The 17,737-nt window shown below is 58.2% G+C and overlaps 1 protein-coding gene across 1 annotated transcript; it reads left to right on the forward strand.

The window, feature by feature from the left end:
* Nucleotides 1-1,950: 1,950 nt before the first annotated feature.
* Nucleotides 1,951-17,354, forward strand: LOC34623204. The gene is made up of 14 exons (XM_026338261.1): nucleotides 1,951-2,757; nucleotides 2,937-4,073; nucleotides 4,182-4,917; nucleotides 5,122-5,372; nucleotides 5,803-8,236; nucleotides 8,453-9,180; nucleotides 9,292-10,050; nucleotides 10,126-10,618; nucleotides 10,661-11,128; nucleotides 11,318-13,466; nucleotides 13,644-13,913; nucleotides 14,052-15,300; nucleotides 15,352-16,401; nucleotides 16,524-17,354. The coding sequence occupies exons 1-14, from the start codon at nucleotides 1,951-1,953 to the stop codon at nucleotides 17,352-17,354; spliced, it is 13,362 nt and encodes a 4,453-aa protein (XP_026194046.1).
* Nucleotides 17,355-17,737: the final 383 nt, after the last annotated feature.

Here is a 17,737-nt window from a genome sequence, read left to right on the forward strand (position 1 = left end):
AACACTTTTTCTCGCACTAGTTGTACTTCAGTGAGAGCGAGCAAGGAATATTTCCTTGGTTTTGCCTATTCCCGTATCTCAATTGTGTATAGCGATTTTAAGTCGATGCAATAAGATGCAGCGTTCTCTGTGGGTGCCAGGTGCAATATGAACTAGCTGTGAATGCTCAGGGTGCTTAGAAAGTACACATAGGCTCACCCAAGCTGGCTCTCTTTCCCCTTGGTGGGAATCCTAAGGGGTGAGAGCAGGGAAGACACGAAGTTATTTGAAGAAATATTCAAGAAAGTTTATTGTGCAGCTGTTAGGTCTGGATTTAAGTGTCTGCTTGCGGAGACTTTCGATGAATCGCCATACTCTTAGATTCAGGCTTAGTAAGGGAACATGGGTCGTTTGCCTCATGAGTAGGACAGAAATTTCTGATTTTCAGTGCATATCCCCTGCACAGTCCTCGAGGGAAGGTATAGACTCGTTCTTTAGATAAAGGAAGTCATCTAATGGCGTAAGTGGAGTGTAGGAGGTTTTCCGTGTACCGATACGGTGGAGCAAACCAACAGAGCAGACGTCGCTGAGGTTTGGCACTGATGAGAAAATAAGGGAGGGCCAGTAGCCACAAATATACGTGCTTTCATTCTTCTTGTCTAAGCGAGGCCAGATCTCACCGGCCCAACGGCGTACGTCATTGAAACAAAACAAAGAGCGGTTTTGCGTGAAGCCGTGTAATCGTCTTCGCTTCCATTTGCTATTTGGTGTTCAGCACTAAAAGGTACAAGCCTTGTTCTCAAACGTTTCTACACACCGCGCCCCTACCGTAGAAGACGATTTGGATCTTCCTCTGCAATATGCTAGTCGTATTGAAAACAAAACAGCCCCTCTCCACTGTGGCGCTTACAGTTTCTATGCTTTGTGATGTAAATGAATAAACGGAGACACGTGTTCATTTTAAAACTTTAAGGATGTCCACAGTGTGCGGCTCTGCTTGCCAGGCCTTCTTAGTGGCATTATCTGCTGAAGGAAGTGTGTGTTTATCCGACTTCGAATTCGCTTAACAGACTGTAAAACGAAAATAGAAATTTGGATCGGGTTTCGAAGGTCTCAATATGGTTATTTTTGCTGTCGTGCAGTCGGGTATCATCTATGTCGGCGTTCGGATATATCCACCGCGTCGAATCATCCGACTTTGTTTCTGATTAAAGGGTCGGAACAAACTCAATAGTTGTGTCATGAGAAGCAGAAAACCACAAAGGACATTGCCGTAGCTCGTGGAAGAAGAAGGAAGGAACAAAGAGGAGCTTTGCCCCCAGCAGCCGTCTGTCCGCAGTGGTCACCGACAGCTTGCACGAGGGGCCCACAGTACACTGAAGGTTGTGATTCTCCCGGTTTCTTGGTTTGCTTCGCTCTAGAGTTGTCCCATAGGCTCAAATATTGCTCTATTCCTTTTGTTGCTCCGAAATAGATGCAACGAACTCCCCTGCATCACCCCCCTCTTCACGTATGTACTCGCCCAAACCACGGGGTGGTGCGTGTATATGTATCTACCTCAAGAGCTACAGGCCTTGGGTTACGGCAGTCCAGTAGCCCTTCTGGCTCTCTGCTGCTTCCACACAGTCAATAAGGTAAAATATCAGTGTTTTTTTCTCCGTAAACCACAGAAAGGCGCAAACCTTCTAGTCCAGTTGCCTGCCCCTTGCCAGGGTCACCCCCAAAGCCCATCCCTTCATCTGGTGGAGGCCAGGGCCTCCTTGCTTGCAGCAGAATCCTCTATCGCGCTCATAGCGACGCAATTTACACCGCCAACTGAGCAGCGCAGAGTGCCGTGTACGAACCCTCAGCACGTTCCACTGCTCTTTGCCGAGCCCTCCGGCTCCAAGTTCCTGAATTCCTGGCAATCAGGTCCAACTCCTCACGTCCAAGAAGGGAGAGCGACACAGCACTCATGGAGTGAAAGGCCAAATGCAAAGCCCCACAGAGGAGACACCCGGTGGAGCGGGCATCCGCCAGATATCCCCTCCACAGGATACAGCTGAGACAGCAGACGAGCTCCTGCACTCCCACAGCGGCTTCCAAGGAGCTGACGGGGAAAATGCGTCGTCAGAGGGACCTCATGCGATCCCCGTACGCAGAATTTCATTCACTGCAAGCGGGTATGCTCCGGTTGGTGCTTTTTATTCGGCTGCTGATTTGGACAAGACTGCCCAGTACGATGAGGACCTGTTTGTTTCCTTGGAGGCGTCGCGTTGCTGCACCTTCTCTGCTCCTGTTGTGGCTTTAGCCGCGAAACACGCCGCGCAACAGGCAGCTCTAACTCCTAAGGGTGTTAGTCGACATGTGGAGAGACTCACGCGGGTGTACAGACAGGTTGACGACCTGCTGCTGGATCTAGGGGGACTCATAGACCCCGATGAGGCAGCGGCAGCAGAAGCAGCTGCCGCAGCTGCTTCGTGTGCAGCATCTGCGGATCCTACCGTTGGAGGAGACACTGGATCGCCGGCACCTGCTGGCCTCACGGACGAAACGCCAGTTGCTGCTTCAGTTGCCGCTGAAGATACAAAGCTGCACCATAAAACAGCAACAACCTCCACCCCTACTAGTGACAAGAATGATAAAGTTCAGAGGCGTGCTATCAAGTCGTCGTACAAGAAGCTCCGGTGGATGTGCGATGGAGAACTGCAGCGGAACCCCGTGTTGCTGGAGGGGGCGACTGCCCTGAAGTGTTGCGTTTTCAGAGAGGCCATTGACGCGGTGCTTCGCAAAGGCCAGGTAGGTTTGTCAATCTTTTTCCGCTTTAAGAGCTGAACTATAGGCCTTGCAATCTTCTTTTTTCATTAAATCATGTGCGCATAGAGACTAAACTCAAATAGGGTGGTGTGCGTATGCCGTCATGTGGTATTTGTATTCACCCCCTGTGTGGCACTTGTCGCTTCATGGGCTGTGATCAGAGAGAGCGCCGCTTTTTCTGGAATGCCCCTACAGTGATGCACTACTCGCCAAACCCGCAAGCAGCAGCTGCAGCCACCAGCTGTAGCGGCAAGAGCAGCAGCACCAGTGGTGGCCTAGTAGAATTAGATCAAGCACAAGCCCGAGAAGCTCTCCGTCGCGTGCGTCGCGCTCAAGTGCTCGTAGATGTCTTTTCTGCCGAGGGTGGCAGCCCAGAGCTCTTGCAATTCTTGCTGCAGCGTGTATCCGATCTGCCTGACCTTGACCTCCCCTATGCGAGGCTCTGCGGATCTAACGACGCTTTTCCACCCCCAGAGAAAGGCCCTCGCACTGCCCCTGAGAGAGAGCGTTTGCCCGAAGCGAGCACCTGCTACCGCCCCTGCGGCTACACCGCTTCCCCCGAAGGAATTATTCACGACGCCGACACCAGGCAACAGAGGCTCAGCGAGGGCGGGGAAAGTGCAGCAGAACGCAGGAACTCCCGGGGGCAAGCTGCTCCTGCTGAGGCTTCTGACGTCCAGACTTCTATAGCGCGTTGCCTCCCTCCCCACGAACACCCTGGAGAAAGACCTACTGCCAGCCCACTGCCCGCTGCAAACTCGGTCTCACTAACCACCAGCGCCGCTCAAAGGAATGCATCTCGTGACGCTACGCCTGCCACCGCTTTCACTGCAACGCATTGCAGCTTGACCAGGTGCACAGGGCCGGATAGCCAAGAGAATCCTTCTGAGGGCTGGCAAGACCCCCAGGACGGCTTCAGGTGCTCGCGCTCCTTACTGCGACTGCTGCTGCACGTTGCACAGCAGCACTTACTGCAGCACCGGATTTGCCTGAGATCCGGTACTGCGAGGAAAGCCCTTGCGGCGGCACGCACACCAGCGGCCCACACAACAGCAACATCACAGGCAACAGCAGAAAAATCCCCCACCGCTGGACCTCCTGACGCGCTAAGGGGCATCCCTGCGCCCTCTGAAACGGGAGGCTCAGGCAGCCATGAGGGTAGCCGCAAAAGGGGCAGCAGCTCATTCACCAGGCGTCCTGAAGAGCGCTCAGTGGTGGCTCACAGGCCTAGCGATTGGCTGCCTCCCAAACGAGACAGGGGGGGAACTCCGTGCGTAGGAGCAACAGCAGCGGACGAAGCAGCAGCACCCGCAGAGGGAGCAGCAGGAGATGGATCGGCGGTGTCGCTGCGACTTGGAAGCAAAGACAGACACTGCATCTCCGGAGAGAGCACGGAGAACCTTCAGCTCAGAGGCTTTAAAGAGGAGGGTGTCGCTGTTGCGAGTAGTGAACGGTATTCCTGCCCTTCGCAGCGAAGGCAAGGCCTAAAGCCCGAGGGTGGTGATGCTCAAGGTGCAAAACAAAAGCGGAGGAACCCTAAAACGCAACTGGGCGAACGTGTCAGTGCATCAGCAAAAAGGCAGGAAATCGAATCCCAGAGTAACGCAAGGAGTTTGAGTGGATGTCGAGACCTGCGTTTCGTCAGCGAGGGCACAGGACGAAGCGTTTGTGTGCTGCTGCAGCGCATCGCTCTGAGGCTCCTCTTTGCTGCAGCACTCTGCAGTAGCAGATACAGCACTCCGGTAGTTCAGTTGCAGCGGTTCGTTGCGGCGCTTGCAGCTGCCCTAAAACCCTGTCTTGTGTCTATTAGGGAAGCAGGAGAGCGCAGAGTTTCCATACAGAAGCAGCACCAGATGGCGACGTGCTGCGAAGGCCTTCCGAACCTAGAGAATACCTTAATCGACTTCGTGGCAATACCGACGTGTTATGGCCTCGCAGTAGTTGCGGAGAATCCGTTGCTCGGTCGGTTGCAGCAGAACGTAGCAGCAGAGCTCTATGGGCTGCTGCTCGCGGCTGATGCTGCGGTGTATGCACACCCCAAATTAGAGCAGCTCGTTGAAGCCATCAGCGGGAGCAGCGACGATCAACGGCAGCATCAACATGATAACGCACTGGAGGAACAGCAGAACAGCTGCCAGTCAGGTGCCTCTTTACTAAAACACCGACAACACGCAACGTGCTAGCTAGCCTCTTCGCTCCTGCTAGAGAGTGGCCTCTCTCCCTCCGTCCTGCTTGGTTTTGGGGGGGCTACCATGAAGTGAGAGCCTGATGAGCGGCAGCGCCGCTTTGAAGCGTGTTACTACTGCTGATCAAAGAGTCTGGCCTTCTTGCGTGCTTCGCCTGCAGGGTTCTTGCCACAGCCACCGTTACAGCCGTTTCTAAGGGTCGTGGAAACACCGCATCCATACAGTCGCTTGCATGCTGCTGGTGCTGAGGAGGCCGCCGCCGCATGGGCAAGCAGCAGAGGCGTTCGGCTTTCTCGGAGGCACGGGGAGCACTTTTTCTACGTTTACCATGTGTCATTCCCTTCCGCAACTCACGTGATACTCCTGTTCGACCCCAAGTCTGAGACGGAAGGCCCCCACGACACGCTAACCGTCAGTTTACTTACAGCTTTTCGTGCCTTTTTGCATTCTGCTTTCATGATCTGCCCTCTTCCGCTATGAACGTATCCATCCTGACTTCCCTAACGCCTCCCATCTATTTGATCCCACTCTCTAGATGCTCTGCCATGGCTTTTCGCTCTTCTCTTGCACGGCCTTCTGCTCTCCGCTCTCTCAAGTTTTTCCCACAGCTCGCGCACGTGGTTCAAATGCGGTTTTGTGCTTCTAGCAGCCTATTCCTCCTTCTTGCTCACCGCTTTCACACACAGTCTGCGACTACGTTGGAGCTCGTGTCATGTCTCTCTACGCCGGAGTGCAGCTTGTTTGCGCACCTTCCGTCCATGCTTTCTGCGGAGGCAACTTCGCCTTGCAGGAGCATCCGCGTGATGCCTCTGTTGCTGCCTGTCTGCTGCCGCTGCTGCAGATATACAGCGGCCTCTGGCGCTGCCCCCCTGGATCGGTGCCTCACGCGTGCCTTCTCGCCGGGCCGTATGGAGACAGTTCGGAGGACGAGGGAGGTCTTCTTGAGCCTCCTTCCCAGACCAAGAAAGTCTCCTGGCCGCGCGAGCCTCTCGTGTTGCAGACTGCAGCCATGACCTTCTTCTTTACGGTGACTGAGAAACCCCTCACCTACAACGCCTACCGACAGAGGACTAAACGATCCCTCTGGGGTTTCAAGGTTTACTGTTTAGGCCAGCAATGGGCGATTCCAGCAGGCGTCGCAGAGGCTGCGGCTGCAGCAGCCAAAGCGCAAAGCTCAATCTGCACTCGCGGGAGGGAGGGTGGCAACTTGGAGGACTGGCATCACGCTTCGAGGGAAGACGCTGCGGCAGCGAACATGCCCCCCAAGGCGGGAGGTCCCCTGACGCTGCATCCTCGCGGCAGTGACAACGCCCCCCCCCAGCAGCCGTCTTCGTCGGCTTGCTTGCCTCGTGCCTCTCCTCAGGAGCAGGGGGGGGACCCCCCTCTGCTCGTCGAGTTTCTCGCAGCCTGTGCTGCGGGAATGGCGGGAGCGGCGGCAGCCTTGCTGAGAGGTCCACCCGCGGCAGCCTATGAGGCGCAGCTCTGTGGGGCGCTCAGCTCTCTGCTCTTTGCTGGGGGCTACAAAAGAGAAAGGCCTCCTTGCGTGCGGAGGCTTGCCCGTCTCAAGGGGACGCAAAGACTCCTGAGATGCGGGGAGGCGGTGAAAGCGTTGACAGGCGATCCTCAGAACGTGTGGCAGCCGTGGCAAGGCTCTCCAGGCCATGACAGACAAAATACGAAGCGCTTAGCTCCAGGAAAAGACGTCGAACAAGTGCATGAGGGGAAGCCGCAGCACGTTTCGCCTCTGCAGCAGCACCGACAAGAACACGAAAAGGATCTGTTTCTGGAATCTGTGGAGGCCTCATGTGCAGCGCATGGGGCCTTGACGCATGCACAGGACGCCTTGCGGGCAGAAAATGCTCAAACTCTGCCCCCAGAAGTACCTGTAGGAGCCGGTGCTGATGGCTGGTGTCAACGCAAAACGCAAGCAGCTTTTGGTCTGGCGCATCCTGGAACGGGCAGCACAAAACAGCTTGCAGGGTTGCCTCGAAACGTTCTTGAAAGGGATTCGATCCAGACGCAGGGACGCCTTTTGCGCCAATATGAAGAGAGAGAGAGCCTCCCGTGCAATGCCGCACCGCATGCTGCGGAGGACAAGCAGCCAGCAGACGTTTCTTTTAGACAGGCTTACGCCTCCGGAGCAGCGGTAGCAGGCGCGGGAGCAAGATGCAAGAAAAGCCCGCTTTACGACTTTCCACGACTGCCAACGGATCTAGCGGCTCCTTGGAGGGAAGACCTGCAGCGGCTCTCTTTCTGCCCCGAAAACATTTGCTACGTGTTATGGGAAGAAGGCATTCTTGGAAGGCTCTTGACGCGCGTTTTGGAAGCCGCAGCAGCCGTAGCAAGCAGACGGGGGGCCCTAAGGGATGCAGGGCCTCTAAGCAGAATTTCGGGAGGGGTCGTTCTCAGCGAGGCTGTGGGGGGGTGCCACATGCAGAAGGCCATAAAGGCCTACTGCTGCTGCTTAGTGCTCCACCTGCGCATGCACAGACTTCTGGTGGCATTGCTGCAGTCTTTGCTGCAACGGGGTCCTGAGCTTTTAAATGTGGAAGCCGACAGACAAAACAGCAGCAGTCCCAACAGCAGCACCCTTCGCAACAGCAGCAACTGGGAAGCCTGCGTGAAGCGGCACGCTGCATGGGTAGCGGACAGACCGGAGTTTGCTGCACCTGTGTTTGTGTGGTGGGCAGGACGCACGCTGAGGCAGAGGGTAGTGGCGGAAAGGCAGCGGTGCGTTGTTGCTGCAGATGCCATCCGAAGGGACCTTGCGGCACTCCCCGTCGATGCTACCTCAGAGCAGCGTCAAAGGCTGCAGCAGGAACTACAGCAGCAACAGACGCTATCGTGTTATTCCTTTTGGGGGGCACAACTCCTAAGTAAGGCTGCCCTCATAACGCGCCTGCGGCCCTTTTCTCGACTCCCGAGGGAAAAGGCCAAGCGACGCTTATTGCCACATAGCCTGATTGCACCGGGATTGCACCGTGCGGGCAGTTCAACAGCAGCCGCCGCTTCTAGTGCTTTGAGCGAAGGGATGCAGTTCTCCAAGGGGCTGCAGGATGCAGACTTGTGCAGCATTACTCAAAGCAGCAGCAGCAGCAGCAGTAGTAGTAGTAGTGACCTGCCACATCAAGTGAGCAGCACGCTGACGCATTTCAGCAGCACCTGCAGCACTGCCAGTCTTCAGCAACGCTGCACGGAAGCTGAAGCTCTCCCCTGCCCTTTGGCCTTGAATGGACTTCCTTCCCGTGCCTCCACCTCTCTCTCCGCTCACTTCGGTGCCTCCAGCGTATACGCAGCAGCAGTTCATCCTTCTCCTGAGGGAGAGGAGGACTCACAGGCAGAAGAGGAGGAAGAGGAGGAGGAGTATAGCCCTCGAGCTCTGGCAAGAGTGCTGTTGTTGGTGGCGACTTCTGACGGCAGGAGGGCGTTTCTGGCTGCGAAGACGCCGCACACGCCTTGCAGCAGACTCTCTACAACGGCCGAAACAGAAGCGATGCGAGCTTTGGGTCCATCTGCTGCATCTAAATATGCGCGTCTTCGCCGTTGTAAAAAGCAGTTTGCTCTTTGGCAGCGCATCAACAGGTTGCATGTAGCGACAGAGCTGCAAAAAAGGCAGAAACAGGATCAACAGGAGTCAGAAGCGGCAGCCCGCAGTATTGCCCAAGGCGTCGCTGCTGTATTTTTTGCGGCTCCCCCAGCGCTGGCGCCAACTGCAGCACGAGCTCTTGCAGCAGCCTGCAGAGCTGTGCGGGCAGCAGCAGCTGCTGCTGCTTTTACCTCGCAAGGCAGCACCGACTTCACAGAGTCGGAGAAGCGCCTTCTCATGTCGTGCGCTGGAGCCGCGGCGAGTTCGGCTGCTGCCGCGGTGAAGGCTGCATGCACTGCAGCAGCAAGGGCCGCTACAGCTGCTGCGGGGCCGACGGCTGTCGCAGATCCTCTGACTGTTGATGAGGGCTCCCTCGCAAGCAACGGGGGCCCCTTGCAGTCGGTGCCTCATAAGCAGAATGTTTTGGTTTACTGTATAGGGTCGGCAGCAGGAGAGGCCGCAGCTGCAATGGTGCGGGAGGTAACGGCTGCTGCGAGTACTCTTATTTCGGCAGTAGAGCTGTACCCGGAGCAAGTGGCATGCTCGAGCGGCAATGCTGCAGCAGTCGATACAGCTGCACAAGGAGCTCTAGCGGATCAGTCACCCCCAAGAGAAGGGGGTGCTCTCCCAGGCGCCCTGCAGATCTGCAGTCCGCAGCAGCAGCAGCTGAAGCAGCAGCCTGAGTCGCACGATCCGTCCGGCTGTACTTCCCGAACAGCAGCTGAAGCAGCAGCACCAGCGATGGCTGCGGCAGCTGCAGCCGCGGCTACTGCAGCTGCAGCTGAAGACGAAGCCGCAGCAGCAGCGGCCTCTCCCGCAGGGCCCTTAGATGATTTCAGCTGCCTTACTGCAGTGCTCCGACAGCGTCGGCTAAGAGCAGAAGGCAGACTTCAGGGGCTTGACTTGCTACAGCATGCTCTGCTCGCTCTGCAATCGCCTTTCCCAATATGTTTGCTGCTGAAGGTGCTTCGCTCGCTTGGCGCTGAGGGGCCCCTTGGAGTGCCCGTGCGGTCGTGGGTGCTCCGGCCCGTTGAGGGGCCCCCGCTGGCGACTTCCCCCTACCCACGCTGGCGCGAAGAAAACGACGGCAGCAGCAGCAGGCACGGCAGCAAAAGCGCCGAAGGTCCTTGCCTCCCGAGATACCCCCTCTTCAAAGCTTACGAATTCTGCCCCAACGGAGACGGTGGAGAGAGCCGCAACGACGCCGAGACTCCTCAAGAAGCGGATGTCTCTCTGGGAACTAGGGGTTGCGGGCTGCAACTTGAGAAGCAGCTACGTATTTCGTATTGCCATAGTGTAGCAGTTGCCGTTTCTATGGCTGCCCCCCAGTGGCACCTCCAGCGGCAGGAGATGCAGCCCCTCCAAGGCACGCCGAGACTTGCTACCGCTCAAAGAGACCGCTTCGCAATGTCTCCGACTCCCTTGGACTATGTGCTTCTCGATACTGCCGTGCCAGGCGCATCCGCCGTCTCCGGGAGTGGTGGTGCCGCTGCTGCTTCTGCTGCTGCCGCGATATCGGCTCCCTCTCCTGCTGCTGCTGCTCCTGCATCTTCCCGTGCACTTAGAGTAACGCAGCAGCCTTGCCTCAGCGTGCAACACACAGCACTCTCGGTGTTGGGGGCTGTATCTCTGGAAGAAAGCGAGGCTACGCAGCTTCAAAAGGTGGGCCTCCTGGATGCGGCTTTTTACGGGGCCCTTTCGTTGCAGTCTCTACTACAGTCCCCCCAGCAGCCGCTGTTACGCCCTCCAAAATACCACAAGTTGCTGTTGATGATGATCGTCTCTCTCCGTGTCGCAGCAGCAGGACCGAACGCCAGCCTGGCAGCGATGCGCTACTGCGCTGATTTGTTGCTTATTGCGACCCTCCAAGCGGCAGTAGCGAAGCGCGCTCCCCCTGAGTCTCCCCCGCATCTCGAGCACTGCCAGCAGCCTTATCAGCAGCAACAACAGCCAGTGGTGGGAGGAGGAGGACTGACGGCTTTCTTGGCGTGGGAGTCAGCTGCTCATCTCCTGGCTTCCCTCCTCAGCGTTCTCCTTTCCAAGGCCCTTGTTTGGAATCTGACAAGTCTCCGCCTGCAGCCGCCCTATCTCGCTGCCTCCGCGGCGGCAGCAGCTACAGCCGCTGCTTCTGGCTGCGTTGCCACCGGTACCCCCTGGGCGTCCTCGCCAAGCCTCCGCGGCGGCAATGGCGGCGCACAGGGGGGCTCTGCAGCGTGCCGGATGTGCAGCGTGTTTGATGTTTACGGCAGTGGTGCGAGGGGCGCTGATGAAATGAGCTTCTCCGCACACACCTCATGGCACACTGCCCTCCGCGCAGTGCTGGAATCCGAGGGCCTCCTTGGCTCAGTGTCTCTGATGCTCGCTGACGGTACACCAAGGCTGCAGAGACGCGCTGTGCAGCTGCTCCGGCTGCTGCTGCCTCTCAGCAGCCCGCAGCAAGCGGCTCACTTTGTGCGCCCTGCTTTGGAGGCCCTTTCGGAGGGATACGCGAATTCTTCGAGAGCTTTGAGGGAGGTTCTTGCCAAGGCAGCTACTGCCGCGACAGACGGGCGTGGCTGTCACTTCCTGGAGCCGCCAGGAGGCTGGATGCCTCAGCAGCAGCAGCACTATCAGCAGCAGCTGCGACTGCAGCGTTGTCACGGGGGGCCCCACCCGACGTCTCTCTCGGCCTCATGCAGCCCTGCTCCGGTTCCAGACACTGGGTATGAGATCGCTGCAGCAGAAGAGGAAGGAGTAAGCGCTGCAGACACCACGGCTGCGGCTGCAGCAGCGGCTCTGATGCTCAGCAGCGCTCCTGCTTCCCCCTGTGAGCCGTGGAGGGGCCTTTCCCCCTTGAGCGCCTCCAGCAGCGGGGAGCAAAGCAACGCGGCATTGCTTGTTGCAGAAAGCCTCTTAGCGGCTATTGGCTGCGGTCTTGCGATCTGCAATCCAGATGCTCTTGTTGCAGCGGCTCGGCATCAGTTTGTAACTGCGCCGTCAGGAGCAAGCCTCAGCAAGGAGACAGTGCCGCGCCTCTGGGTATCCCCGATGTCTTTTTCTCTGGAAGAAAGCTCTTCGGGGCTTGCGCAGCTTTGCAAACACTGGGAAAGCCCCCTCTTGCACCAGATGTTGCTTTGCTGTGACGCCCATCCCAGCCGGAGTGCCGGCGATAGCAGCATCCTTCCGTCAAGGCTGCTTTTGCAGGGTTCCACAGCCAGTCAGAAAGCTGCTCTAGCCCTCGAGCTGAGGGGCCTCCTTCGGCAGCTGCTTCTCTGCCGCAAGTGGTGGGCTCCTTCGATTCGGCAAAGACTCTGTCTCGCGCTTAAGGAAAGCAGCACGCTGCTCAGGAGGGGTCCGCATGCGCTTCTGCACGGTGCCACGGAGTACGCGCAGAAACAGCTGCAGCTCGACAAGCCGCCGTCTGCACAGGTGCAGCCGCCCTTGCAGCACCAAATGCTGGTAGCTCTAGAGTTGCAGCTTCGGCGGCGTGCTGCTGCGCGTGCATATCCCGCCTGTCAGTCCCTGGGGTTGCTTTCTCCAGACAAGCAGGGTACGCAGCTCTATACAAGCCAGCAGCAGCAGCAACAAGAGCAGCAAATAGAGCAGCAAATAGAGCAACAGCAGCAACAACACCAACAACAGCAGCAACAACAGCAACAACAACAGCAACAACAGCAACACGCGCATGCGTATCATCACGCTCCTTTTCACCACCCCCACCACTACCACCATCCTTATTACCCCCCTCTTCGGCAGGACCCCCACCCCTCCCCCCTCTCCTGTCGGTGCCCACGCGCGCATGCTGAAAGACATGCGAGGCTTATTGCAGCGTGCAGCGCGGCTAGTGCTGCCGCGACAACCGCCTTGACACGCACACCCCGCAATGCGGAGGGGGGGGGGGGGCCCTCTGCCCCGTGGAACGCAGCGCTATGCGAGGCTTTGGGGGCCCTCGCAGTCGTTGGAGGGGCTGCCGAATTCCTCCGTGTCGGCTGCTGCGTGCAGGGAGATACGGCGAACTGCAGCGGGCTGCTGCAACACCACATGCTACAGCAGCAGAGCAGCAGAGTTGTGATGCTCTCCAAGTACGAGGGAGTTGCCCTTCTTCGAACGCGGGAGGGAGACAAGGATCATGCGCTAGAGCTGAGACGTCTCACCGCAGACACCACAGCCAGCGTTCTAGACACGGATGGCCATGTGATTGCGGAATTGTTGTTGCGAGGAGCAGCAGAGCAGGAAGCGCCAGAGAGTCACCAGCCTTCGAGCCGCAGCAACCTGCAGCGGGCGCCGCATGCAGACACTCGACCATCCAGGGATCCCTTGGAGGCTCCCTCAGCAGCAGAAAATTTCGCGGGAGACGCAGGCAGAGCCGCCTGTGCACTGCCTAATGAGGAGCTGCTGGAGGCGATCACCAGTCTGGCGATCGCGGCGGAAGAAGGCTTGCATGCGGAGGACGCTGAGGCGTGCGCTGGTGCCACAGACACCCCAGAAGAGCGCGAAGCAGGCATCAGAGCTGCACCTGCGATAGGGCAACTCGAGAGCCTTTCGGCTGGCCGTGTGGCCTCCCTGCTGGTGCTGCAGCTGCGAACAATGGCGCTCTCCGCAGTCAGTGAGCTGCTCCAGAATCGGCAGGTTGCTGCTTTCCTGCTGCGTCAGCGGCGGCTGCTGGAGTCGCTTCAACTGGTGTGTCTGCGTCCTATTGCTGTGCCCAACTTCGACGGACTCGAAGAGCTTAGGGCGCTCTCTCTCCGCCTTTGCCAGCTGCTAAGAGATCGCCTTGAGGGCTCTCTGGCCATAGAGAGTCGCTTGTTGTTGCGCGAGCAAGCCGCAACGGCGTTTCCCTACACTCCCTTTACAGGCCTCCCTTTCTTGCTGCCCTCTGCATGGGAAAGACGCACTGCTGAGGGGCTTGTCTGTCCCCCGGAAGACTGGCAAGTGCTGCTGCAGCGGCGCACCCCCCTGCATTACCAGCAGCCGAGCCGGCTGCACGCGCGTGTCGATGAGGCGAGCGCGACGAGAGATCCAGCGGCTTTTGCCTGCAGTAAACCCAAAGACGACGCACAGCAGCAGCAGCAGCAGCACGGAGCGTGTCTGCTGCCGTTGCAGGAATCTCCCGGAAGCTGCGCGGCTGCTGCTACCGGGGAGAGCTGTGCCAAGAACCACATGCATGCAGCAGCAGCAGGTGCAGCAAAAAAGCGCACTCCAGGAACCGCCGATGATAGCTCTGCTGCTGCTGTCGCCGCACAGGCAGAAGCAGAAGCAGCTGCAAAGCACGCTGCAGCTCTGATCACCGATTGCCGCAGAATGCAAGCGGTCGCTCAGGCTAACCGAGCCATCCCCACTTCGCTCCCTGCCTATTACTTTGAAGTACATGTTGGGGTGGAGCAGGAGTGCGGCAGCTGCTGCAACGCCTTGCTGGAGACGCATGCAAACACACACACAGTAGCAGCAGCAGCAGCGCCGAAGGAAGATCCGCAGCAGCCGATGCAGGAGCAGTCGAACTCCCAGGAACGAGGCACGGGCTGCAGTGTCTGCTGCTGCGCGTGCAGCCGCTCCATGGCCCCCTCCGCTGTCTGCCCGCCGCTTGCCATTGGTTTGCACGTCGATGGATGCGTTCTTAAACCCGCAGATTGCAGCCTCGGAAGCGCCTACCTCTACTGCAGTAGCGGCCTCCTTCTCCACGGCGAAACTGCCAGCACAGCGCATGCGGGCTCCACGGCTCCCTTCGGATACGGAGACACCGTTGGGATTCTCCTGAATGCGAAACAAGGCCTCATCAGTGTAACTAAGAACGGCATTCTGCAGAGCGTTGTGTCTGTGCCTCCAGGCAGAGACTGCACCCACCAGGATCTCAGCAGTAATGCTACTGTTGTTGCCTTCAGAGGGGTAAAAAAGGGTTGTTTCCGTCCGGCCGTGTGGACAGCTGCAGAACCGGGGGCGGAAGGCGCTAAACTGCGTCTGCAAGCAAACTTTGGAAAGTCGCCCTTTCTCTACTCCTTCGCATCCTCCCTAGACAGTGTGGCACTGCAGCAGCTCTTTGCGGAATTTGGCCTGTCTTTCATTCGAGCCAACGAGGCGCTTCAAGAACCCCACACCAGCAGCAGCCGCGGCAGCGACAACGAAGGCTGGATTCGATCTGCCTCGCGTGCTGCAGACGCTGCGCGTGCCTACCCGAATGCCTCTGCGGGTAGCTGTGTTGCAGGTGCCTCAGCGGGAGGTTCCCCTCCGTCCCAGCCGTTGCAGACTACGAGGCAGGGGCCCCTTGGAGGGGTCAGCAGTGACCAGATGGCTGCTTCTGTGACAGCTCTGAGCGAAGAGGCTCTCCAGCGACGCGCTGCCGCCGAGGCTCTTCGGGATATGATGGGAAGCGGCTTGTTTCCTTTGGGACTGTGTGTCTCTGCGCTGAGGCTCCAAGGAGACGACATGCAAGCAGCCGCAGACTGGCTTATTACAAGCGGCCTTGCAGAGCTGGATGCCATGCAGACACGCTTCCTAGAAGAGGCGGACGCTCAAGAAAACGCACAGGAGGAGCAGCAACAGGATCAGCAACAGGCGCAGCAACAGGAGCAGCAACAGCAGCAGCAAGAGGGAGAAGATGCGGAGCTCGGAGCGCAAGCGCGTAGCAGCGACAAGAACGCTACTAGCAGGAGGACGAGCGGAGAGGGAAACAATACTGCATGCGCTGAGGATGTGCTCTCGGGAGACGAAGAACCTCCTCTACCGCCGCTCTACGCCATCATGCAAGATGCCAGCGAAAAAATTGCAGAAGAACTTCTGGCTTTTAGTACGAGTTGTGACGACAGCAACACAAGCAACACAAGCAACAGCAACACAAGAAACAGCAACACAAGCAACACAAGCAACAGCACAAGTAGTAGCGGCAACACAAGCAACACAAGCAACAGCAGCCTGTCCGATGAGTTTGCTGCGGCAGTCCTGCGTAGCTCCAGGTGGTATGACGACCTGCTTTACGCTGCGTTGCAGCCCCCCAGGGGGGGGTTCTTGGGGGGTGTTTCTGTGGGAGACTGTGGTGGAAACTGGCATAGACAGGTGCTCCTGCCAAGCGGTGCTTCTAGCGAAATGCAGCCTCTGAGCGCAAAAGATCTCAGGCCAGGTCTCCTTGTTCGCATACATCCCGACGCGGCCGTTCTGCTTCACGGACTGGCGCTTCTACCGGAAGCAGCGCTGGATGCAGCAGCAGCCGCTGAAACTCCGACAACCGCTCATATTGGGGAGGAGGCAGAAAGCTTCGCACCACTGAGCGCCTTGCAGGTAGCTGCATGCGGAGAAAGCGAGCGGCGCATCAGCAGCAGCCCGAACGCAGCATCCGATCGTCGCGCTTCGCAAGCTTTGCTTGCATTTCCGCCTTCATCGGCGACTGACAGAGCAAAACGCGCAGGCTTCCGACTCGTCACTCCTGGTGTAATTGAAGGTCTTGTACACTCAGCCTCAGGCGATCTGCTGCTGCTCGAGGGTCTTGCAGGGCGTTGCGGCTTTGTGTGGCAGGTGGAAGGGCTCGAGGAGCTGCAGATTGCTGCTGGGAATAGCCGCAAAGGCTGCAGCAGCAGGCAATGGGGGGGGGAGCCCTCTGCAGTTCTGGAGATTGTAGACGAGGATACAGGCACACGACGCCTCGTACGGCTGCCGCAGACGGTGCTGTGCAAGGCGGGGTCTCTTTGGAGACCGTTGCACGGCTTGGATGCGCTTCTTGGCTGTCTGACTGCGGGATCTTCCAGAGCTCGAGGGGGCCTCCGTGCAGCAGCAGCTTCTGCTTCTGCTTCTGCTCCTGTTTCTGCTCCTGTTTCTGCTGAAGATCCCCCCGTAGAGGCCCTTCTCACGTTGCTGGAGAAGCTCGAGAGGGCCGTTGCCTGCCTTCAGGTGCAGAAAAGAAGGCCATCTAAAAATGTCGCGTTGTTGCTAAGTGCTTCCCGTGCAGCTTAGGTGCTGCGCTCAGGGGATCAGTATTGCGTGTGTCTAAACTTTGACTGTGGATGGCTCAGGTGCGCCAGGCAGTGCGGCGTCTGCTTCAGTCTGCAGAGGGCCCCTCTCTGAGTCTGGATGTCTTGGGGGGTGGCGGACTCTCTGCGTTCTTAAAGCTGCTGCAGCTGAGCTACAGCGAGCTGGGGCCTCCTTGCTTTGGGGGGGGGGGGCCTCATCGGGTGGGAACGCTGATCTCGAGTTGCTTAGGAGTCTGGCAAGAGAGTTTGGAGGCTGCAGCCACAGATCCTCAGATACCGCAGCGCCCCCCCCCTTCCTTTGTGTCATTCTTCCTCTCGCGAGACTTAGGAGCCTCCACTTTGATGCCAGTGCCTACCCAAGACGGCGTGGGAAACCTCCTCGAGGCTCGTGGGGGCCTTGCAGGCCCCCCTTGTGCGCCTTTTGCAGTGTCTCCCTTGCTGCAGCAGCTCCCGTGCAGCAACCTGCAGCAGTTGCTGCGGCTGCTGCAGCTCCTTGCCCGTGCTATGGTGTCGGACGGGGACGAAGGGACTCTGGTGGATGCACTGGGGCCCCTCGTGTTGCAGCAGCTGGGGGCCTCCTTTGACCATCGGCTGGATTTGCATTGCGCAGAGTCGAAACACCCCTATGGGCACCACCAAGAGAGCCTTGCGTCTGTCTCCTTCCTTCCCTGCCGTCGTCTGCTGCTTTTCATAGATCCCCGCACCGACCTCAGTGGCTCGGAGGAAGGCTGCAGCCTCACGCTCTCCTCAGACGAAGGCAACGACACCGCAGTTTTCTCCATCAAGCACCCCGGTAGGAGACGCCTCTGCCCTTACCCTCTGACTTCTCTACTAGCACCCCACCAAAGCGCTGTGCTTGCGGCAACCGCCTAAAGCCCCCTATTTGATTTATCTCCGGAGAAGCGAACGCAGCAGGAGCAGCGCACTGCTGCCGCTGCCTCACACCGTCATGATGAATGGGCTGGCTCGCTGCCTGCCTGCACAAACGCTTCTGTTGAACTGCGTGCTATGCTGCCTGCTACACCTAGGCCTCCCCACACAACACACTCCTGCGCATGCACGGATAGACGCACAAACACACACATAAATACACACATCCATACACACACATTTACTTTCTCAATCTCCCTCTGTTGCTTGCTCCTTGCAATGTCTTCCTCAGAGAACGGTCCCTCGCGTCGCCTGGAACTCCTCGCCTGCGCCAGTCTGCCCCTCCACAGCAGTGGCCACCTCCCACGTTCGGGTTCTCGCATGGC

This window comes from Cyclospora cayetanensis, unplaced genomic scaffold (genome assembly GCF_002999335.1).
Source record: "Cyclospora cayetanensis isolate NF1_C8 unplaced genomic scaffold, CcayRef3 CcayRef3_contig_243, whole genome shotgun sequence".
Lineage (NCBI taxonomy): Eukaryota > Apicomplexa > Conoidasida > Eucoccidiorida > Eimeriidae > Cyclospora > Cyclospora cayetanensis.

Bases quoted from the DNA above. Each gene is read 5' to 3' on its own strand.
- LOC34623204 (XM_026338261.1), top strand. From the start codon at position 1,951: ATGCAAAGCCCCACAGAGGAGACACCCGGTGGAGCGGGCATCCGCCAG. The intron at 4,074-4,181 runs GCAGCAGCACCC...GAGAACCTTCAG, and splicing joins GAGCAACAGCAGCGGACGAA to CTCAGAGGCTTTAAAGAGGA. The intron at 11,129-11,317 runs GCTGGATGCCTC...CGGCTGCAGCAG, and splicing joins CTTCCTGGAGCCGCCAGGAG to CGGCTCTGATGCTCAGCAGC.